Below are 24,992 nucleotides of genomic sequence, written 5' to 3'. Positions count from 1 at the left end.
TCGCTGGAAAATGAGGTGATATTAAATGCATATTTTGGGAAACAAAAGCATTTTTTGACCTTGCATACATGTAATCCTATTGTAGGAGACTCCCGAAACAATATTAGGAACCGTAAAAATGGCATAATAGGGGCACTTTAAAAGTTTTAAAAATAAGTCTCTTATGCTCACCAAAGCTGCATTTATTTGATTTAAAAACAATGTTATAGTCTTTACTGACACTTTTGGTCAATTTAATGCATCCTTACTGAATAAAAGTATTAATTTCTTTCAAAAAATCTCACTGAACCCAATTAGTGAACCCTATTAGTTTGTATAATTTTCTCAAATTCCATCTTTCAAATGAAAGTGATTTATTATTAAATATTTCAAGTAATACTGGGACATGTTCAAATAAATTAATATACCCATTCATCTGAAAGACATACTGTCTATATTAAAGTGTTAGATTTGTTCAATATCTAAATAAACCTGCCCTCACATCCCTTCTATTTGATTTATTATGAAAAATATACTAATAAATATTATTTTATATGAAGTTATAGGAAGTGGCAAAACATGCAACCTCTAAACTAGGAAAATAACAAAAATGACCAATATTTAAACAAACTACTTTGCACTCAAGGGCTTAATTTGGTCCTACATTCAACCGTTTGCACTTCTGTTGTATGTGAAGAACCGTGCAAGACATCCTGGACATCCTGACAGGCAACAAGAGAGATAAAAATGACATCCTGGAGCGTAAGTCTTGTAATTTTTCACACCTGTGTAGATTGACGTCATTGGAATGTTATTAGTGGCTTTAAATCCAGGAAAACTTGCAGAACACAAACTGACCAACATCAGTAACTTCTTGCCAAGAAGGACCATAAACTTGTCAGAGCACGAGAGCATATCAAGTACATCCTTAATTATCTGAAAAGCAGTTTGGTGAAGTGCCTTCCCCTACGCAGATTGGGATTTTGAGGACGGGCTGGATTCCAAGCACCATAAAACGTCTTCAGAGAGTGCTTCTATATTAAGAGTTTACACTCCTTGACATTTACAGCTGGGTTTTGCAATCTAAGCAGATGAATGATCTCAGTAGCTGCCTCTCTGTCTCCTTCCTGCGCTCTGAATAATCTCTCAGAGTGAAGAGGAGCTCTGGCTGTAGTGCCGAAACACCAGCTGGTCGTATATTGGAGAGCAGGGCTCACACAATGGCAGCTCTGAGGCTGGCGATGTGGGAGATTCGCTGATCGAGTCCACGGAGGAGTCTCTAAATGGCGAAGGTGGTGTCAAGGCACCCAGATCCTCAAAATCAGTGGTCCTGACCGCACACGAAGAGTCGTAGGTGCTGTCAAAAAGACTGGCGGGTGAAGCCCTGCTACTCCCACCGGCGATGATGCCCCCGGCGATACCGACCGCAGAGCGAGGGTTGGTGTTCACTGTGGCCACCACGTCAGCGTAGGTGGTGACAGTGCTTGGATGCGGCCTTTCTTGCGGGTGGAGACGGAAAGTAGGGGAGCAGGGTCTGGGGACTGGGGCGGCGGCGGCGTTTACGCCTTTTCCTGGCGGTGAACCAGGCAGCATCATATTGTTGAGCTCACTAATGTTGGCCGTGAATCGATTAACCACACAGCTGATCTGATCCATGATGGAGGTCTGGGGTGGGTTGCCGTGCTGCAAGCGCTCCGTCAGGTATGAGGGTATAGCCACTACTGATGTGCGCTCACCATCACGCTCTTCCATTTCACGCCTCTGCATCGAAGGCCGCTGGCACACGGTTGGCAGTGGCGAAGGGGTCCGGGGGCAGTAGGTTACAGGGTAGCGCTGGTTTTTCTGAGACCCGTCGTATGCCAGCTTCACCCCTGTGTCTGGCGGATGATCACAGCCCTTTGAGAAGGGCTTAATAATGGCCGTCTGGTTGGCCTCTTCCTTTTTCTTAATGTGGATTGAGATCCGCTTCCACAGGTTTGGCCTGTAACTTCTCTCATTCTGTGCCCAGGTTACTGTTTTACCATTGGAACTGTTGAAAGAAAACAGCACTTTGTATTTGTATTTGATTGATTAATTATACATAAATACACATGTTAAACTCCATTAAAATGTTTATTCAAATTACTGATAAATAAAAAAAAAAAAAAAATTATATATATTAATAACATGTAATTTGTTTTATTAAAATACTACTTTAAAACAAAAAAGAATAAATCCAGTACACTATCCGCACTTGCAACTGTATCAAAATATAAATGTATTCACTCACTACGTTTGTGAGTGAATACATTTATATTTTGATACATTTTGGAAGTGCAAATAGTATGTGTTTTTTTTTTTTTTTATGCACCAATCGATTACCTAATTGTTGATTAAAATACTACTAAAATATAATGTAATTAACAGAGAAATTAAAAAATTACTATTAAATGTTAAACTCCATATATATTTAAAATATATTAAAATACTATATATTTATTTATTGACTTCAACATTTACCAAAAATGTATGTATTTCTGTATTAATTGTTAATTATGTTAATGAACCTATATACATTTCAGTAATATACATACATACATACATTATATATATATATAAGCTGATATTGCTACTAATAATAATCACCAAACGATACAAGTAGAAGAAGTGAAGTTTGGTGACCCCTGGTTAATATAACAATAATAATAAATAGAGGGTTTTATGCCTCTGTGTGATGATAGTAAGTGACTTGACTGTCATGTAAATGATGCTAAAGGACATGCCAGCATATTTGAATTGAGAAACTATCTGCCTTTCCAACACAGAAATTTAGACTATATTCATGGACTTAGTATGGATTTATTCAGGCCACAGAATCACCTTTTTCAAAACAGTGAAGAGAGACCTTCCCCCTACTGCTGCTACGCCCTTGCTAGTGTGTAACACAGCTTAAAGGCAAGAGAGAATAGACCCTGCCATTAGACATCCCAATCCACCCATTCCAAGTGCTGTTACCACCCTCATCCAATCCTGTACGTCAGACAGGAAATCTCTAACTTCAGTTCTCCTAATGCACCTGGGGACCCATCGACCCAAATGTGCATAACTCTGGAGTTGCTCCAGGAATGATTCACAGGCATACAGGGTAATTGGTTGGGGCTCTTTTTTCTCTTTCGAGGGGAATACTGGCTTTTTTTTAATGTGCTCTAAAATAAGCTCATTTGGGTAGTTGATTCATTTTCAGTCTAAACTCATTTTCATCCTCAAAAGCAAACCTTTGGCAGGCATTACGAAGAGATAAACAGATTTAATGTGAGCTTTATTAATTTATATATTTATTTTGTTGGAAGCGGCTTCTTCTGCAATTGAGATCAGTGACTGCACATCATCTTATTATAAAGAGGTAAAAATAAGGATTTTTTTAAAAACTGACATAAAAATAATTGATACGTCATGCTTTATTATCCTTAAATTCATTCAGTGTGAATCCAATTAAACCAAAGAATTTCAAAGAAGAATAAAGGAAAAAGTAAGAAAAAAAAAATGTTAGTCAGTTCTCAACTTTAGAGAGCTGAAGAAAACAATCTCAGTTCTGAAATTATGACCAAGCATTTTCTGTAACATCTCATACAAGGTATCATTAACTAAAACTAATTTTGGAAATAGAAAAAAGCTGAAATACAACATAAAAAGAAAATATTAATGTTAAAATAAATATTATAATATAAATAAAGACATATTGAAATCTAAATATAAATATATTAAATATTAATACATAAAATGAATAATTAAACATAAATATTAGATGAAAACTTAAATGTTGCTTTGGCAACTAACCGAAAGAAGTTTTAGGCTAAATCACGAAAATTTCTAACTGGAAATAAATAAAAACTAACACTGAACTTAAATTATACCTAAATAGTAACACTGAATTAATTTAAATGAATTACAAATTTAAATGACAAATACATATAAGAAAACAACTAAAAATTTAAATTAATTTTAAAACTGAAAATATTAAAATATAAGCTAAATTAAATTATTAAACAAAATCATACAACTATAATAGCATATAAATCATACTAAAATAACACTGCCCTCATACTGACCTGACTGTGTCTGTGCCAGAGCATCGTCGTCTGAACAGGTTAGCCAAGCTGCTAGACCGGCTAGCGGCCGAGGCAGCTTTCCCGTCACCCACGTGCATCCTCACAACCGTCGACGTGGTGAAAGCGCTGCGTACGTTCCTCTCAGGTTTGGCCAACATGATGTAGACTTTGGGCACAAACATGCAGCACAGCGCAGTGGTGGCGCTGAGACTAACGGAAAAACACATGGTGATTATCTTGTAGTTTGAACCGAAATAAATTGGCACGAAAGCCAGCCAGATAATGCAGGTGGTGTACATGGTGAATGCGATGTATTTGGCCTCGTTGAAATTGGCGGGGACGTTGCGGGTCTTAAAGGCATAGAAGGTGCAGCTGAGGATGAGCAGCCCGTTGTAGCCCAACGGTGCCACCACTCCGAGCGTGGTGGTGTTGCAGATGAGGTGCACCTCACGTATGGATGGATAGTCGTAGATCACTTGCGGAGGTTCCATGATGAAGAGCGCCACGATGATGCCCAGCTGAATCAAGATCAGGATGAAGGCGATGACCAGCTGGGCACAGGCGCTCATGAAACGAGGCTTCTTAGTGCAGATCTTCTTCTTGCTGCCCGCAAGGATGCGAGCAATGCGATTGGTTTTGGTGACCAGAGCTGAGTAGCTCATGGCAGGCGAGAGCCCTATTCCCAACCTCTGCAAGTAACAGTAGGCCACGTGCGGTTTGGCGATGAGGCAGAACGTACACAGGTACCCCAAACAGATGCCAGCCAGGATGATGAAGCACAGCTCTCTGCTGGAGGACTTCACCACCGGCGTATCGTGGAACCTGATGAAGACTAAAGTGACGAAGATGGTGGCGAGCAGGCCGAGGCAGGCGAAGGCCACAGCGGCGATCGGCTCAGGATCTCCCCACAGAAGGAACTGCACCGGGATTGGCTCACAGCCTGAGGGACATGAATTTGAAAAGACATTAATGTAATTACTAGGCCTGTTGATTTAACACATTTATTATGGAAAAACAGAATGTTCAAATTATTAATGCATTTAACACCCTGTCCCAGACCTGTACGTAATCTTACATTGCATGCAGTTGATTTTGTGGTGAACATGATGCAGGTCGATGACTGACTGCTTGATGTAGCCAATTAGAATGCAGTTATATGTCACTAAAATTAAAGATATGAGGGCAAAATGCCCACATATAGGTTTTTGTCTTATATTTAATTTTATGTAGTTTAGCAATATTACACAAGCAAGAATGTTTTTCCTTAAATATCTGCATGATTGCAATTGAATTTATACAACAATTCAATAAACAATGTAATATAGTGTTACATTTTACACAAAATATTGTCTGTTTTGTTCAGTTTTGCAAAAGGAAATACGGTTGTCCCAAAAAAGACAAAGCAGAACGGTTTTGCATTTTTTCAGCAACACACAGCAGTTTCGATACTGAATGAATCCACATTTTTGAACTTATTGAGCCAATGATTCAGTGACCCATCCATAAAGACTGGATGGGTCACTGAATGACTAATCCAATAAGAAAAGAAAAAAGAAAGAAAGAAAAAAAACTACTGGCGGTTTTAGTTTTCTATTAATAATTTCATATTTCAATATTTAAAACCCTTAATTAGCATCAGTTGTGCAATGTTGAATATTTTATTTTTGTAAAATATTTATTTCTAAAGTTACTTTGTGTAATGTCTATTCAATTATTTTCTTATCTAACACAATAATGACTTTAAATGATCTTTTATCGGGAAAAAATTCTCAGTCAAATTTAATGAGCGATTAATTTGCAATTAATTACATAAATCATGTAATTAATTAGATTAAACATTTGAATCACTCAAGAGCCCTAGAAATAAGGCATCACTGCTAGTTACCTCTGCAACTTTAAATAAAATGTTTCCACTTCAGGGGTTGCAATTATATCGCATTAAGATCTATGTGCAGTGCAAAAAATATTTATCATAATTTAGCTATTCTGTATAGTGCCCATGTCTATGATTATTTAGAATCACTGATGTGTGACATTAAAAACTGTACAGAGAACATCCATTATTATGCAGAACTACTGTGCAAAAAAAGAAAAAGAAAATGTGCAAAAACAACCAAAACCATCCGTTCAACCAAGCACCATGCATTATGCATTAGAGGCTGACAACAAGCACTGATATATTTAGCATGTGCAATTTGCATCAACAGACAGTGAATGAGGATGAAACTGAATCTCGATTTGGAGAGCTTTTAATGAGGTTGGTCAGATAACACTGAAGGTTTGGTTTTTACAGGTCAAATTCACAAACTAGCAACACCAAGAGCTACTCCGGAAAGTGATAGCCATGATTATCAAAGGCTTTTGTGAATGTGCCTTTAGGGCAAGTGGGCGTACTTGGCAGCCATCTTTGTAATGCCCCTGGACAGCTATTTTTAGTCATGCTCTGAAATCTCTGTAAATGTTTGTCAACATTACAATTCAGTAACATGTTTCAATCAGGAATAAAACATGATACCAGCTGCACCATAAGTTGTGCTTCTTAAGCACTAAAAAAATATTTTTGAGGCTGGTCCAGCTAAAGCACATGCATTAATGCTCATATTCAAGTATAAATGTTAACACTTTACAATAAGTTTCAATTCGTCAATCAGCAGAATTAGTTTGAATTAAGAGAAGCATGTATCATGCACTCATAATGACCAACCATTTTTACATTTATTAATATATATCAGGGATTCCCAAACTTTTTGTTAGCCTAACACCTTTGACTTAAAATATTTTCTTTAAGTACTCCCTGAGATAAGTTAATATTTCATTAATGTAACATATTTGCATGTTTACAGTAATCTGATATCATTAATGGTCTTATGACATGCAGGTAAACTAATTATATTCAGTATATAAGAAAGTTTTACATTTTTTATTTTGTTTTAATTTTTTAATTAATTATTCATTTTAATCTCAGTCTTGAATTATTTCATGATTTATTAGCTTTTCATGAATCCCCAGTTTTGGAAACCCTGATCTAGATTAATGTTAATTTATGAATATACTATTCTTTATTGTAAATTCATGTTCATATGCATATGTAGAAATTAACATTTACCAAGATCAATAAATGTATTTATTAATTACTAATGTCGCTCATTGATACATCATGATATCTAATGCATTAACTAATGTTAAAGTATTGAAGATTATTATAAAGTGTTACTGTTTGCTCTTAAATGAGTATTAGCATATGCACATTAATTGGACAATCCTGAAAAATACAGTTTTTAGCATGATTTAAGCTTAAATAAGCGATTGGATGTTTTAACTATTAATTTCTCCTATTTATTTATCTAAAAGTGCACCATCTCTGTTATAGAGTCTTTGTACAGTGCATAAATGCTGTAAACACTGGTATAAAATCCAAAAACTACTAAATTAAAAAAGAATTGCAGGTAGTCAAACTCAAAACTAACTGCTACTAAATGTCGAAAATTGGCATTAAGGCTCTTGCGTGAACAGCAGAGTGGCCTCGGCTCTAAGTAATGCACTACATGCTGAGAGACTGCTGCTTCAGGGCTTACGCTTGACAGCAATTCTGGAACATTCTGATGGGGACCCCCGCCAAGTCCAAATCTCTGTTTTTGGCATTAAGTTGCCATGGTCCAGATTTTCAAATAACGCTCTAAGAGATAAATGGGTCTCCTATGTTATTCAGTGACCCAGATACTTATATCACACACTGCTGTATGAGATGACAAGCTTATGTGGCTGCTCTAAGAAGTTTAGGATCATGGGTAAACAATGGTTATGACATCTGGATGAACTACAAGAAGAACTATATTTTGCTCTGAAGGTGGATGTAAATTCACCTGTGAGGTCATCTGTAGGCCAGGATCCAAGCTCGCACATACGACAAGTGTATTCATCAAACACAAACTCGTTTTCTTTACATGGAGTGCAGGTCCAGCAGCAGCTCACCTCACCCTTACGGATAACCTGAGGTGGTTAGAACAGAGAGGTCAAGTTATGTAAGCTATAGATTTCTGTGAAGAAAATACTTCAGCTCTCAAAGCTGCCACCACAATGCAAAAGTGTTGTGGGTGGTTGTAGTGCACTGCTATGCGGTTGCTACAGTGTTCTAAGTGGTTTTTAGTGCATTGCTATGTGGTTACTTAGGTGTTTTGAGTGGTTGTCATGTAGTTGCTAAGGTTTTGTGGGTGCTTAACGTTCTACTTCAAAGTTTATATGATAATCTGCTCTCTAAATATGGCTTAGGCTCCAGTATCAGTATAAATCAATGGGATTTTTTCAAACATGTATCATCTGCTATGAAAAATTTCCATGTCTGATTGCTTAGAATACATCTCTCCCCATTCAGATACATGGTTTGAGATAACAGGTCAAAATTTTTGGTTTAAGGCTTTTCAAAAAAAGTCTATCCACCTTATTTTTCCCGTAAGAGAAGGTGTGACGATTTGTACATTTCATGTGATTGGCTTCTGGTCTCATCCGCTTCCAGCTATTTTTAGCTGTACAAAACAGCTTATTTTCATGTTGAAAAATAACGTGGATATTACATCTTAATAGTTAAAAAATATATGCTGCCATTCAAAAGTTTGGGGTCAATATATATTTTTTAAGAAATTAATACTATTATTCAGGAAGGATGCATTAAATTGATAAAAAGTAATATCAAAGACAATGATCAAATCAGCCTTGGTGAGCATAAAAGTCATCTTTCAAAAACATTAAAAAATCTTACCGGCCACAAACATAACACATTTTCCTCTCAAATGATTCCTTTTTCACCTTTATCTGAGCTTTTTCACAAGGATCACTGCACACTGATCTGATGATGGCACTGCTGTTGGCCCAAATCTCCTTGTCATCCATCTTCAGCCCACTGTTGTCCCAGCTGCCCACGTGGATGTAGCTATAGTCCTCCTCACTCATTTGTTTAAAGTTCATGATTTCATACCTAGAAAAACATACGTAAATTCACTGTTACAGGCGCGAAACGGTTAACCCAGGGTCATTCATGTTTTGCTCATAAAGTCATTCAGTCTAAAGGAAGATATTTTTGAAAATCACAATGACATCAACGAGAGACTGTTTTCATTCTCTTTAAAAGGAGTTTAGAAGCACACTCTGACTTGTGTATGGAGCAGAATATGAAAGATTCCTACCTCCCCGGGGAGTCTCCATTCTCATCAAACAGCACCAGTTCTCCTGAGACACCAGTGAAGTTTGTCCTCATGAGGAATTCTAAGAGTTTACCTCCATCAATTGGCCGCATGGCTTCACACAGGCCGGCGTAGCCAGGACACAGAGACTTCTGCATGGCGTGCAGTCCGTAAGCCATTGAGTAGATAGCATTGATCACAAAGCCCATCTTCGTGTCCTGAGCGTACTGGTGTCGGAGCGACTCTTTCTCTATGAGACGTATAGTGAAAACAAGCAATAAAACAAACAGTATATTGGGTTCTTAAGTCTCTTTTTGTATGATCTATTCAGTGCTTTCCTCTGCTGCAGTAATGTCTCTATCTTCATTTAGGGGCTTTTCTCAGCATACACTGATATTATGCAATTCTTTTGATTTCATTTTTGTTGATTTATAGATACATTATTAGAAGTTGAATAAATGGGCAAATGGATAAATAGATGAAGTAGTGGAAGGACAAATGGATGGCTAGATAAATGAATTATGAGTACCTGAATGAACAGATGAATTGATGGAATGAAAGACGGATGGATGGATAGGCAGATGAAGCAGTGAAAGGACAAATGGATGTATGATGGATAAACAGATTGACAGATGAATTATGTATACATGAATGAATAGATGAAATTATGGAATGACGGATGGATGGATGGATGGATGGATGGTCGAATACTTGAAGTAGTGGAAGGATAAACAGATAGATGGATGGATAGATGGATGGACGGGTTTATGAAGCAGTGAAAGGACAAATAGAAGTATGATGGATTAACAGATTGACAGATGATGTATACATGAATGAATAGATGAAATTATGGAATGATAGATGGATAGATGGACGAATAGATGAAGTAGTGGAAGGACAAATGGATAGATAGATGATGGATAGACTGAGGATGAATAGATGAATTGATGGAATGAAAGACTGATATATAGATATTTGGATGTATGGATAGATGAAGTACTGAAAAGACAATTGAATTTATAGATGGAGGGGTATATTGACAGATTAATCGATGGATGATGTATACATGAATAAATAGATTGAATGATGGAATGAAAGATTATTGGATGGATAGATGGAGAGAGGGAGGGATGGGTGACTGAATGGATGGATGGATGATGAATAGATGAATTGATGGAATGGAAGACTGATGTATAGATATTTGGATGTATGGATGGGTAGATGAAGCAGTGGAAAGACAAACAGATGTATAGATGGATGAATATATTGACAGATTAATATATGGTGTATACATGAATAAATAGACTGAACGATGGAATTAAAGATTGACAGATGGATGGATGGATAAAAAAGAGACAAAGTATTGGAAGAACAAATGGATGTAAACATGAACAGATCAACAGATTGATGGATTTATGATGTATGAATGAATGAATAGATTAATTGACAAATTATGGATTGATGGATAGATAGATGCATAGTTGAATGGATGGATGAATGAGTAAACAGTTGAATGAAGAGTTAAACTGATAGGTGCATGGATGGATGGAGAGATGGACACACTGATAAAAAGATGTATAGTTTAATGGATGGATGACTGAATTGATGAAAGGACAGATAGGTGTCTGGTTGGATGGATGAAGATAGATAAATAGATGGATTGATGGATAGACGAATGAATGGATGAACTGATGAAAAGACAGACATCCAGATAAATTGCCCTAAAATCGTGTAAGCTGTGGGTGTGACATGGGAGATCATGTGAGATCATCTTCCACTCACTGGTGCAGGTCCTGTTGTATTTGGTGCTCTCTTGAGGATGTCCCTTCAGCCGGCACTGAAAGCGGTGCTGCCAGAACTCAGGGAACCAGGGGTCCCGGAGGTTCGTATCCGGCTGCAGGTTCAGGTAGTAATCATCAAACCACGTGACGTAAGCAGACTGCAGCTTGATAGTAATCCCCCCCGCTGCCTCCCTCTGGAAGCCGTCAGTGACATCATAGCGGTCTGCCCAACCGTCGCTGCAAAGTGTGCAAGAGACAAGTGAGTAATGAATGGCTTTTTTATAGAACAAACTCCCTTGAGCCTCCCAGTCCAAACTGACCCACATAACAGGCAAAGCCCATAGTTATGACCAGGTTACTCTATGAATTAGGTCTTGAGGACACAGCTGGCCAGTATTTCAAATCGACAGTACAGTGACAGACTCATAATAAACCTCTCCGTGAGATGTATGTGCTCCAAGGCTTCGCTTGGATGACAACAGACGAGTCTTGCCTTCTCTTTAATACCCTTTTCATACAAACACAAAAAAAACGACACTTTAGGGCATCACTCCATCTATATGTTCTCGAACACTTCCTAAACTCATACCGCTAAATGTTACACAACTCAGCAGAGTGTGGGAGGTATCATTTTTGTTCTCATGGTAGGTAAGGAGAGGCTTTCATAACTTGTCCTTGGAGGCAAAAGCAATAGCATAGCAGGAGCATGTTTGTAGCAGCTTGAATCATCTCATGGAAAAGAGCTCAGCTCAGTAAACCCACACACTGACCCCAGCAGGTCAGCCTCCTTCTGCCCACTGCTGCTGCAGGAAAACTTAAAAAAAAAAAAAAAAAAAAAGAAAGACAAAAATGATGAAGAAGAGGAGGCGCCACTGCCTTTAAAAAGATGTCTGACAGTATTTTACAGCATATTAAAACATACTGCAAAATTACAGTTGGGCGAATATTTGCTATATGCAATTGATATGCCGATATTAGCAACGAGTAGGAAATTTCTCACTTGTTCTTTGTACTATGAGAGCACTAAAAGAGAGATATTTTATCAGTACAACTTATTTAAACCTTAGTAGAAAACGTGCAAATTGTTAGTTTGAATGAATCGGTTCAAAATACTGATTAAGTGATTTACTTGTGTCGGCACCCAAAGATGTTAAAGAAAATTTTAGATTTTTTTGTTTATGTAACACTCTATAAAAAGTTTCATTTTTCACATTAGTTAACTACATCAGTTAACATGAAATAGCAATAAAAATACTTCTAAAACATGTATTAATCTTAGTCAAGGTTAATTCTATCATTTACTAATATACTATTAAAATCAAAACGTTGTACCTGTTAAAATTATTTAATGGACCTGAGCTAACATCAACTAACAATGAACAGTTGTATTTTTATTAACTGTTAACAAAGATGAATATATATTGAAACAAAAATGTTGTTCAGTAGTTAATGTTAGTTAATTCATTAACTAATGTTTACATTTACATTACATTTATATTTAGGCTAACCATTTAGCAGACGCTTTTATCCAAAGGACAATAGAAGCAATCAAACCAACAAAAAAGCAACAATATATCAGTACTTTTATTACTCTTATTGCAAAGTGTTACCTTTTTTAATTCACCCAGATGTGGTCAGCTTTTACAGCATAAAAACACTAAATCTGGATTAAGTGATAATTAAAAATAAAAGTTAATATGCATAATTTTTTTTCCACAAAAAATATGTGTGTGGGCGTTTCACATTTTGGAATCTACACGAATCACAGTTTTAATCTGTTAACAATAAGCCCACAGTCAGAGGAATAACACACACTCTCGTTTATGTGGGAAGCTGCTGTATTAAGCACAGAAAATAATATAAGATTTATACCAACAAATACTGCAAAGAAGCTACAAAGTAAAACTGACAAATAAGTTAGGTTACATTTTTATCCATCCCTGGCGGGGGGAGTCAGATCAGCCCTCATCAGCAATGGATCAGTTCTTGTGCACACTTCACTGATAAACATTTTGACAGATAATACAACACAATACAATACTGTCCTCACACTCTAGAGACAGATGGCTGGCCACAGTCTGCAAACTGCTCATTAGTAAATAATTGAAAGTCATTCAGTTGTGAGACAGAGGAGCCTGGACATCACTGTTTCCATGGCTGTCAATAGGCTGCTGAGAGTGGATGTTGACAAACAACTTTTGGTAACAATATTTTTAATTTTTTAAAATTAAAAAAGCCTAAAATTCAAGGCATTGATGTTTGCCTACAAAACAACCACTGGCTTTGCAGACCTTTAAGATTTTTATTTATACTGTCCAAAATATATTTACCAAATGTTTTAATGCTGGTAAATTAATATTCTAACATATTTTCCTGCCCCTTGAAGTACATTTTGTAATATATTTTGGCATTTGAAAGTTTAAATAAAATCTATTATAAATTAGAAGATTGGACTTTTGATAATGCATATTTTATATATATAGAAATATATTTTGGCGACTATATATAGGCAAACAAACAGACAAACACACACATATGTATATATATATTTTTTATCAATTAATTAATGCCAATAAAGCAAACATGCATATGTGGGGCATTATGAGTTTGAATGAAATCAGAAAGCAACCGATATACCAAAGAAAGCACATAGAGTTTTTAAAATGTTTTGAGACACTTTATCACTTTTAGTCACATAGAGATCTAGAAACTGGAACAGAGACACAATGGCCATATTCTCACTGAACCAAAGGAAAAAAAAAATAACAACAACAACAACATCCGGCTACCTTCCCTGGAGCTGGTGTCTGACACCTCATCAAACAAGCACACACACAAACTCGGTCATCCACTCATGCACACACAAACACACCTCACCCACGCATACACACACACACACACACACACACACACACACACACACACACACACACACACACTGGCACCCCCATAAACATGGCATCTTCTCTCAGCACATCCAGGCTGTGTGGAATGCCCAGAGGCCCAGAATAAAGACCTTGACACCATTTTCTGAAATAGATCCTCTTCAAATATTCAGAAACTACACAAATAAGCAAAATATAGGCCCCTACCACATTGCAAATCAACCAACCTGTTAAACTTCACTAAAACAAAGATTTTCCAGATGCACGCAGTTTAATGTCATCTGGTTATAAAGTTATTTAAAAGAGCTGATCTCAAAATAATTTTAAATAAGTTTGGGCACTGGAAAAACACCCAAAAAATTATTTAAAGAGTGCACTTCATAAATTACAGATGGATAAAATTCAAAACCTCACAAAAATGTTTCTTTAGAAAAGAAGAAATATTAATAGCTCATGCTTAAAAAACAAAAGCATAAACAAATGTTTTCTCCCAAACATTTTGAAACCTAAATTGGTGATTTTTTTAATTGAATTTTAAATATAAATAAATGAATAAATAAATAATGAAAAGTTTTTATGCTTTATATATCAGTGTTTTGCAAAAAAATATGTGTGTGGGCATTTCACGTTTTGGAATCTACATGAATCACAGTTTTAATCTGTTAACAATTAGCCCACAGAGGAATGACACACACACACGGAAGCTGCTGTATTAAGCACAGAAAATAATATCAGATTTACACCAACAAATGCTATTTATTTGCCATATGTTTCACAATATTTTGTTGAATAAAACCAGTAAAGTTGCATGTTACCGTTTTAGGGTTACCATTGATGGACCGATATTTGTAACTGTATTTTCCCCTCTCATTTCAATTTAGCAGAAGATGTTCTTATCCATTCAATTTATTGTAAGCTCATGCTTAAAGGGTTACTCCACCCCAAAATGAACATTTTGTCATTAATCACTTACTTTAATCACCATGTCGTTCCAAACCCATAAAAGCTCCATTTGTCTTCGGAACACAATTTAAGATATTTTGGATGAAAACCTGGAGGCCTGTGACTGTCCCATAGACTGCCAAATAAATAACAGTGTCAAGGTCCATAAAAGGTATGAAAAGTCATCGTCAGAATACTCCATCTGCCATCAGACGTGCAATCTGGGTTATATGAAGCGACAGGAACACTTTTTGTAAGCTTAGAAAACAAAGATAATGACTTTATTCAATAATTCCTTTGTCAACAGTCTCCTCTGTGTCCCCCCATATCACTGTATGCTCTTCTGTGTCATCCACGCCACAAGGATGGGCTGTTTCTACATGTATTTAGCTTTGATTTGAAAGAAAACAGAGCATCCTTGTGGCGCAGAGGATACAGAAGAGCATACACAGCATACAATGATATGGAGTGACACAGAGGAGACGGTTGACAAAGGAATTATTGAATAAAGTCGTTATTTTTAATTTCTTCGCTTACAAAAAGTGTTCCTGTCGCTTCATATAACCCAGATTGCACGTCTGATGGCAGATGGAGTATTCTGACAAAGACTTTCATACCTTTTATGAACCTTAACACTGTTATTTATTTGGCAGTCTATGGGACAGTCTCAAGGCTCCAGGTTTTCATCCAAAATATCTTAAATTGTGTTCCGAAGACAAACAGAGCTTTTACGGGTTTGGAACGACATGGGGGTAAGTGAATAATGACAAAATTTTCATTTTAGGGTGGAGTATCCCTTTAAAGGGGAAGTGTGCACTTCTCTCAAACACTCCCAACAGCATAGTTGTCTCTGTAAATAAAACTCATATAAGAGAAAGCATTTTAACTTCACATCTAAGAGTTTATAAAACAGTCCTCGCGGCCACCAATGAGCGAACGTCTAATTATCCAACTGAAGAGCTCCTGAACAGAAGCAGAAATTGGAGGGATTATTCTTAGTTTAATATCTCAAAGACATAATACATTATTTCAGTCCGTAACATCCACAAGCGATTTATTAATGGAACAGCCAGAACTGAACTGGGGGTAAAGCTAAAAATAGGTAATTTAGATGTCACACTCCAGGAGATTAAAAATGAGAAGAATCATTTCTTATTTCATTTGACACTATGAATAGCATGTGCAGATTTTTCAAGATGTCGATGCCAACTCTTAAAATATTCTTCTCACCGGATATGTCATATACAATTATCTTTTTTGTCAGTCATTGAATGGTGAATTAGTCTTTCTTAGATGGGAAGAGGAGCTACTGGTAAAGTTTATGCGTGTAAGAGTGTTTAAGAAACCATTTGTACCATCTGTAAAATCAGATCCAACAACAGTAATCAACAGGCTTAATCAAGAGGAGACATTATCATAACATGAATCAAGTCCCTATCACTGAAACGAACAGAAATCACATACCTGGCTTCAGCAGTGGATGACTGTGATGGTGATGATAATGATGGTGATGGCAACATTTGTGATGATAACACACAGAAAGATGAGCCTTGCTTCCATGTTTTGATCCATCCTGATTTTGTCTCTCTCTGTCTCTCTCTCTCTCTCACACACACACATACACACACAAACACATACAAGCAAAGAGTTGCAGATGATGATCAACATGCGTGGGTGGACATTCAAATGGTATCTTTGAAATATCTACAGAATTGGCTGATGGCGTGGCCCTATCTGACCCACAAAAAAAAAAAAAAGAAAAAATTGACCACAAGATAATATGCAGTAAAAAGATACAGAAGACACAGGTGACTGGGCCTGGATGTCACACAGGGAAGACATTATATGAGGTACACCTCACCTCAATAAGGTTTTGAATCAAAAGTCCAAACACTTTTGAAGTAAGTTTACTCTAAGGTTCTCAATGTGTGGTCAGGGCAAATTTTCACATGTGCATCATTTTATACAAATGATGCATTAAGTTAAATGTTAGTTAAAACAATAGTTTCATATTTTTCAACTTATATTTCCTCTTTTTCTTTTACTGTAATTCTGTAATTCAATTTTTGGGGAGAATATTCTGCATGATCATTTTCTACATCCCTAATCCTACCTAATACCTAAACTTGCAGAGAAAAATATTACATTTACATTTACTAATACATTTATTTAGTCATTTAGCAGAAGCTTTTCAAAGCGACTTATAAATAAGGACAATAGAAGCAATCAAACCTAACAAAAGAGCAACAATATGTAAGTGCAAATGACAAGTCTCGGTTAGCCTAACGCAGTAGCATTATAATACACGTATATTAATTGGATAGTCAAGACTCTATGGTATATGCATCTAAGTAAACAGAATATAAAATTTAAAAAAAACAAATATACACCAAACAAATTATACTCTTGAGAAATGGTCACTGGAGTAAAACATGTGGCAACTACCCTCCGTCTGCTGTATGCTGCATAGTTGTTTTTTTCTGCAGAAGTAAGTGTTAGATGTACAGTAAGCTTACAAAACCTACACTTTGAGAGAAAAAAAAAATTGTTTTCTAAACCTGCCATGAGTGCTTGCCACAGCTCACAGGCACAATTTCAGGAGTGTTTTCTTGCCGTGGCTTTGATAAGAAATGTCTGGCAAAAATATAAATTCATGTGCATAGAGTCCATGTTTTTGGGTAACTCACCTGCCAACCAGCAGAAACTCTCCAACTAGGCGGCGGCGTCTCATGGCCTTGAGGATGCCACGTACGGTCATGCCCTCGCAGAAGCACGCCACCACTCGAGCTTTGGGCAGGTGGCTTCTGAGCTTATCAAGAAGACGGTCAAAACTCTGTTCTCCAGCATTGCTGTAGATCTTGTCAGAGTGGGCGATACAGATGCCCTCCTTTGCCGCCATGTCTTTGAAGGCCTCCATTCCACTCTCACCGTAGTTCCCTGAAGATTGAGAGATGATGAGAATGAACTGAAAGTAAATTGAATTAAGACGTTTGAATTGAATTTTATATTCCATAAAAGTGTCCATGTTCTGTGCTCTGCTTCCTCGATACATTTAGTAAAAAATAAAAATAGACTGAACTTTTTCATGCTTAGAAAACTAACGAAAAACTGGCTATGGTGCCCCTTTTTCACAAAGCGTCAGGGGTAAACTCCCCCAATTTACATAAAAATCAGGTCACCTACTTTTGTGTGAGGAATGTTCCCAGTCTTCACACATTTTATGAGGTACGAATTTGACACAGTTGCAACGATGTCTTGATAAAGAGCAAACAAACACGAACACAAATAAATCTACTTTCACGTTTTTCCAAATCAATGCACAAAGATCTTACTTACACCTGAGATTATGAGGATTTAAACAACATTCACAAGATCATTCCAGTGATGGAGCTTTGCAAAAAAAAAAAAAAAAAAAAAAATTAGGAGTGAGCATAGTGGTTCACAGTCTGGTTGCAGGTTTAAATTTGGCAGAGGTGATTTGTGAACTGTAAGGTCACTGAGACCCCCGCCACCAACATGTCCCAGAGGAAAACACTTAACACCAGGTCTGCAAGGTGAGAAATGTCCATTGCTATTCATCCTGACATGAGAGATTTGAAGAACTGTACCAAAAAAAAAAAAAACATGGAAGGCTTTTGCTAAAAATGCAGCAGATATTGGTTATTCCTGGTATGCAGTGCATTGTGATGTACCCATCATATAGTCTCAATATTTTAATAATTTATACTACTGTTTATTATTAGAATGATTTCTGAAGGATCATGTGACACTGAAGAGTGAAGTAACAGTGCTGAAAATATATTAAAACAGAAAACAGTTACTTTACATTCTAATCAAATTTCATAATATCACTGTTTTTGCTGTATTTTTAATCAAACAAATGCAGCATTGGTAAGCATAAGAAATCTTAGCAAACCCCAAACTAGTGTTTTAATAATAAAATGTGAAATAATAATATTAAGTCTGACTGTAACTACAAAACACTTTAACTACTTTAAATATGTGACCCTTGACCACAAAACTTCTTAAGTGTCAATTTTAAAAATATAGATTTATTTATCTGAAAGCTGAATAGACAAGCTTTTGATGTATGGTTTGTTAGGATATGACAATATTTGGCCGAGATACAACTATCTGAACATCTGGAATCTGAGGGTGCAAAAAAATCAGAATACTGAGAAATTGGCCTTTAAAGTTGTCCAAATGAATTCTTAGCAAAGCATATTACTAATCAAAAATTAAGTTTTGATATATTTACAGTAGAAAATTTACAAAATATCTTCATGGAACATGATCTTTACTTTTTGGCATAAAAGAAAAATCGATAATTTTGACCCATACAATGTTTTTTTGGCTATTGCTAAAAATATACCCCAGCGACTTAAGACTGGTTTTGTGGTCCAGGGTCACATATTGTTTTGTAACCGATATCTAACTTTGAACTAACAGATACAAATTAATGACATGACCCTCCATTAATAATTTTTCTGATCACTTTTGATGGGAAAACAAAAAAACAGTCATCATTAAGAATTAGCAATGAATTTGATGGATTCCGTGATGTTTTGTGCTTTGTCTTACTCTAGAAAAAAATAAAAAATAAAGCTTTTACTGAGCAATATTTACTGAATTCAGCATCCTGTTTTTTTATTGACATTGTGTAAATAATCAAGGGGTAATTAATAAAATCTAAGAGCATATCCTATGCAAAAACTTGACTATCAATTGCATCTCATTCTTCATGATTTGAGAAGTGTACTTCCAAATGCGCATGACTTCATCTCTAATCTCTCTCCTCAGGGAAGATCTTCAAATCTTTCACTCCATTCCTCTGTGCCAGTTCTGTGAATTAATTCCCTTGCTGCACTCAAACTTCACTAGAGCCTTCTGTCTCAGATAAAAATGGATATATAATTAAAAAAAAAAATAGAGTTACATAATATTTTACTGGTATTTCAATGATAAAGGGCAGAAAACAAGTGGTCCTGCAATTCAATAGGTGGATCACAAGAAAATATAACAAATGTGGTAAAATGACCTCTGCACACAATAACGGAGATATTTTGATGACCTCGACTGTCTCTATCCCTCCTATAGAGAGACAGACGCTGCACAAGCGACAAGTCTTTAAACAGTGTGTTCACTCAAACAGGAAAATTCATTAAACGCCCACAGACACTGAAAACAGAGCTAAAGATGTAAATTATCATCATGATCGCCTTTCAGCTAATGATTTCTGTTTGTTCTATGGCCTGTCATGAGGCCAAAAAAGGCCAAAACAAAAGCACAGCAGCAACACAATATGTAAGCGTGTCTATCAACCATTCACTCTGTGTACGCTGTATGCAAAGCATCATGGGGCTATTTTCAAACATCAAAGACACTTTTGAACATGATGAAACAATAGATAGACAAATCTGCAGAAAGGTATGATGCTGCTTGACACATCGTCTGAATGGTTTTTGTTTGAAAGGAAACTTTTGCATTTCAATACCTCCAATAAAATATATTTTCATAAATAGACAGTAAATCTCACTATTATACACACAGCTTTCATTAAAGGGATAGTTAACCCAAAATTGGAAAAAAAATTGAATAAAGTTTTTTTTTTTTTTTTTTTTTTGCGCACAAAAAGTATTCTCGTAGCTTCGTAAAATTACGGTTGAACCCCTGATGTCACACTGATTATTTTACTGATCTCCTTGCTATGTTTCTGGACGTTGATTGTGGTAGTACCCTTGCAGTTTATGGGAAGGTCAGAGAGCTCTCAGATTCCATCAAAATATCTTAATTTGTGTTCCGAAGATGAACAGAGGTCTTACGGGTTTGGAATGACATGAGGATGGATAATTAATGACAGAATTTGAATTTTTGGGTGAACTATCCCTTTAACATTCTTCTTTAGTAATTTCACTGGCAATTTTTATAACTAGGCAAAAACTCCTTTTCTCCACTGGTGTTTAGCATGTTGATTGAGAAGCTGGTTAAACACAAGTCAAATCAAATGTGACTACAAACATTTGGCCTATTTTATCAATAGAGCTCACAAATGAGCCCACAAATGACAAATGTCAAATTATGATATGATACAAATAGAGCTACAGAATACGCAAGCAGATGAATCAACATTATGGAGTATTTCACAGCTCCTTGTTCTTTATGTGGGTGAAAACTGGGGTGGGCTCCATATTTAACTACAATTAAATTAACACCTGTCTGTGATGTGAGGTCATCAATCTTCTAGCTAAACCGTTTGAGTTTGTAATATTCAGTAAACTATGCATCATTGTTAATATTTAATAGTTATCGAAAACTAAAACCATAAACAACATTTATTGTTACTTGAAAAATTATTTATACTGCTTGAGTTTGTAATTTGTTCAGTAAACTTTCCACCCAGGATAATATTTAACATTTAACAAAAATTAAAAGCATAAAATAATTTGTGGTCCATGATATAAAATAAATGTCAACTGAAAAAGACAAAAAACTTTTTATAATATATATATATAAACTTATTTTATTTTCAGCTAATTGCCAAGGCAGAATTTCTCATTTTTATTTAGTTGATATACTGATATATCTTGGTATTTTAAAACAACTAAAACTGAAATAAAAATAAATTAAACCTATATATTTCAATATTTTAAAAACAAAAAATAACAAAAACACAGCACAACTGCTAAAACGTAACTAAAAAAAGAGAAATATATATAAAAAACTTACTTTAAATACTAATAAGAACAATAATAATACCTCAGTGATACTAAAATAACATTGTTATGCACATTCAAGATATAAAGTCTTGACTTAATGCAGTTTAAATGGTGTTACATCTTTTGTTACCAAGTGTATTTTAATAAACAAGTACATAAAAATGATTAGCAGATGCCATCTTGACTACACGTGGCATATGCTGCATCAGAGACATAAACTCTTTATGAGGACTCCTTAAAAGATGTGACATTTCCCTCTATGAATAATAAAGAGATTTAGCTGTTTAGGCCAAGATAAAGGTGAACCGCAACAGACAGAATGATACATTATCACCTAATAAAATCCCTCTGAAAAATCTCTCACTTTGAAAACGTGGAAGATTTACCACTTTAAAAAATAGTGTTACGTGCTGGTGGAGATCTGCCTTTCTCACTGGAAGACTTTTGTGAAATACTAATGAAAGGAAGAAATTAAACCTCCAGAACTAAAAAAAAAAAAAAAAAAGATAAAGTGTTTCATGGCAAATTTAGCTCTTTTAAGAAACTTTTCTCTTCTTACTGTGGAAAATCTCATAATAACCATGAAGAAAATATGTTTCCCTGAGGCGAGAAATCACATACCTTCAGTGTGAATGGCAGATACATAGGTCCAGTTGTATTTTTTGACGATGTCCACCATTGCTCTGGCCTGCTGGGCGTCAGAGGGCACCACCCTCATAAAGTACTTGTACAAAGCCTTATCACTGAGATCCATACTAGTTGCCGAATATGCAATCTGGGGAATGTTGAAGAGCTGAAGTAGATTCTGAACCTGGATGGCCACAGAACTGGATCCGGGCCCGATCAGCCCCACAATGGGCTTCTTCCCTTTTACGGGAGTCCCTCCACCTTCAGCTGAACACTTAGACATGCCTTCTTCCTCCTCGGCTGAAACTAGAGTGTCACGGATGAACTCGATGCTCTGCTCCAGAGCCACAGCCGAATGCCAGCAGGAGTCTCTGATCTCGCAGCCCAGTGTGATGTTGGGTAGGATGTGCGGGTCCGCGTTGATGCGGTCCAGGGTGTGCATCATGGCCTCCACCCGCTGGATGCCATACTGCTCACGTACAGCGCCGCACTTGCGTTCGTGAACCTTATCGGCTGGTGGCTGATGATGGACGGAGAAAAGAGCCCCGATAATGATGTCACCGGGAATGTGTGCCAAGACACGTCGCTCGCTGGCCTGGGCCTTCGCTAAAATGTCTGAACGTGTAGGACCCAATCTGTCTCCGAGCAGCACAAACACCAGAAAATGTAAAATCCCCATTTCCTCGTTCCTGGTAGGTTCCTCAGGGCATCTGAAAGAGTCAAAAGAAGCAGAAATCTTCAGAACAATATCCTTGGAGATCATCAACCTCCCACTGAATCACAGAGGTGCATATTTGTGAGATTCGTGATAAGGATGAGCTGTCGCCAGGGCAACGTCTTATTCTAAAGTGTGAGGATTTTTCTGCCTCCCTCTAAATATCTCGAGATCAGGAGGAAAACAGAGTTGAAATCCACATGAAGAAGTTCTTGTGCTTGGCAGATCTCAGTAATGAGATGCATCATTAACAATGACCTGTTAGAAACAAAGAGCATGTAAATCTTAAAATATGTATTGATTCTGATTTATGTATTCATTCAGAATCAAAACCTCAGAGATTTTGCACAACACAGAGACCCGGAATATAATGATCTTATGCAGATTTGCAGCCACTGAATATTTACATGGCCTCTTTAACCTCTTTCCATTAATGTAAATAAATTATTAATTTAATTAAAATGAGTTACACAGTTTAGAGAGATAAATGCAAAGTTCCCCAGAATGATTTTGGTTACTTATAAGAGAGCCATTATATCATAAAACATATTGTGCTGTTTCCTTTCGTTTACAGGGTCTGAGGGCAATATCTTATACTTTTACAGATCACTCGGGGAAATCATATCATGCCAAGAAAACATGGGAGAGGGATTTGGGGATTGTTATTGGTGTCTATCCATAATTTATACTACTTTCAGGTGCAACAGACTGATAGAAAACCCCCTGTATGAACACAGAACCTCATGTATATTTAATAAGATTGATCCTTCATACTCACCTCTGTGCTCAAAATGCAGAGTTGGTATTGGTACATAGACACACTATTTATGTTCCTCTATTGATTGGTTTTGCTCTGACTTAAAAGGAACTAACGTTATGATGAATTTTTAAACAGCAGCACTGCATATATTCAGTTTTCCAACTTGGAAGAAAACTCTGAATTCTTCTAACACAAAATTGTTGGACAAAAACTTATAAAATGCATTCTGTTCAACTGGATCCGTGAAAAACCAACAGCTATTTAACATTACAGAGAAATACATACTGCATAGAACGCGTGCTATGGTTGATGTGTTTCTTTTCTTAGAAGTTTTACATTATTTTATCTATGTGATTGTTAATTTAAACAAGAAGTTAGAGAGAAATTAATTACTTTATTAACTGAAAAGGGTGCCAAACATAAAAGTTACAAGATCCAAGAAGCATTCGCTGCCGTCTGAGCTCTCCGTGGTGCTGAAATACAGTCTGAAGCGTCAAACACAAACTAGTGAATTTGAATCAATGAATGGCAATAATGTGAAGAAATACCACTTCATATATCGCCATAACACATAACGTTTCTTGGGAACTGGGCAAATAAAGCATACGACCGTTCAAATCAACAAAAACATGACCATGAACTTAAGCGTGAGGCATTAGACTTCTGTTGAAAAAGTGTTGAATACCATCGTTAACAATAATAGATACAGCAATGATAACACAACTTACCGTTCGGTCGGTAATTTGGTCCATTGCTCCTGCTCTCACAACCGAAGTGTCTCTGGGTGCAGGAGCGCGTGCGATGCGCGTTCACTTCAGTGACAATTCTCTCGCGCGTCACGTGACTTTCTTCTTCTTCTTTTTTTTTATATTTACATCTCGTTCTCGCAGTCCATTACGACGATGAAACCATACCGAAGTAATCTGTTACTCAAAAAAGAAAAGTAACAGAAAGGTGTAAACCTATTTTTTAAATACATTTTTTTTGTCAGTAGATGTTGATCATTAGACGTTTTTGTTAACATAAACCTCTAAGATATGTTTTAAAAACTAACGTTACAAGGATATTTATTTTTTATTGGAGTACCCGCCCTATGTGTTGTAAGGATTGGTTGAGATAAATATTTTTTAAATTAAAGGTCAGAATGAAAAAGTTGTAAAGGTTCGACAATCTGGTATTTCACTGACTAGAAAACGCTTTTATTGGAATTCTTTTCCCTTAAGTATTTTTTTCAGCGATAGTAGCAGCGCTGATACATACTTCTGACCACTTACCTCTAGTCATACGGGCACAGCGCCATCACCTGGAAACTCAGAATATTA

The 24,992-nt window shown here is 36.4% G+C and overlaps 1 protein-coding gene across 2 annotated transcripts; it reads right to left on the bottom strand.

Annotated features, from left to right (window-relative positions):
• Positions 1-155: 155 nt before the first annotated feature.
• LOC109097667 (metabotropic glutamate receptor 5-like) lies at positions 156-24,579 on the bottom strand. 2 transcript variants are annotated; one of them, XM_042765065.1, is made up of 9 exons: positions 24,399-24,579; positions 22,190-23,168; positions 17,540-17,789; positions 11,027-11,262; positions 9,248-9,494; positions 8,871-9,039; positions 7,931-8,057; positions 4,068-5,007; positions 156-2,008 (listed from the first exon to the last, which is right to left on the bottom strand). In XM_042765065.1, the coding sequence occupies exons 2-9, from the start codon at positions 22,956-22,958 to the stop codon at positions 1,126-1,128; spliced, it is 3,621 nt and encodes a 1,206-aa protein (XP_042620999.1). In that variant the 5' UTR covers positions 22,959-23,168; positions 24,399-24,579; the 3' UTR covers positions 156-1,125. The 2 variants fall into 2 exon arrangements, with proteins under 2 accessions (XP_042620999.1, XP_042621000.1); XM_042765066.1 differs by having other exon boundaries at positions 22,190-22,905; positions 24,399-24,561.
• Positions 24,580-24,992: the final 413 nt, after the last annotated feature.

This window comes from Cyprinus carpio, chromosome A10 (genome assembly GCF_018340385.1).
Source record: "Cyprinus carpio isolate SPL01 chromosome A10, ASM1834038v1, whole genome shotgun sequence".
In the NCBI taxonomy this organism is placed as follows: Eukaryota; Metazoa; Chordata; class Actinopteri; order Cypriniformes; family Cyprinidae; genus Cyprinus; species Cyprinus carpio.
Note: the sequence above shows the minus strand (reverse complement) of the source record. Positions and strands in the feature narration are given on the sequence as shown.

Excerpts from the sequence above, each read along its gene's own strand:
- LOC109097667 (XM_042765065.1), bottom strand. The coding sequence starts at position 22,958 with ATGATCTCCAAGGATATTGTTCTGAAGATTTCTGCTTCTTTTGACTCT. Across the intron at positions 17,790-22,189 it reads ATCTGCCATTCACACTGAAG|GGAACTACGGTGAGAGTGGA; the intron begins GTATGTGATTTC and ends CTCAATCTTCAG. Across the intron at positions 9,040-9,247 it reads AATGGAGACTCCCCGGGGAG|GTATGAAATCATGAACTTTA; the intron begins GTAGGAATCTTT and ends ATGTTTTTCTAG.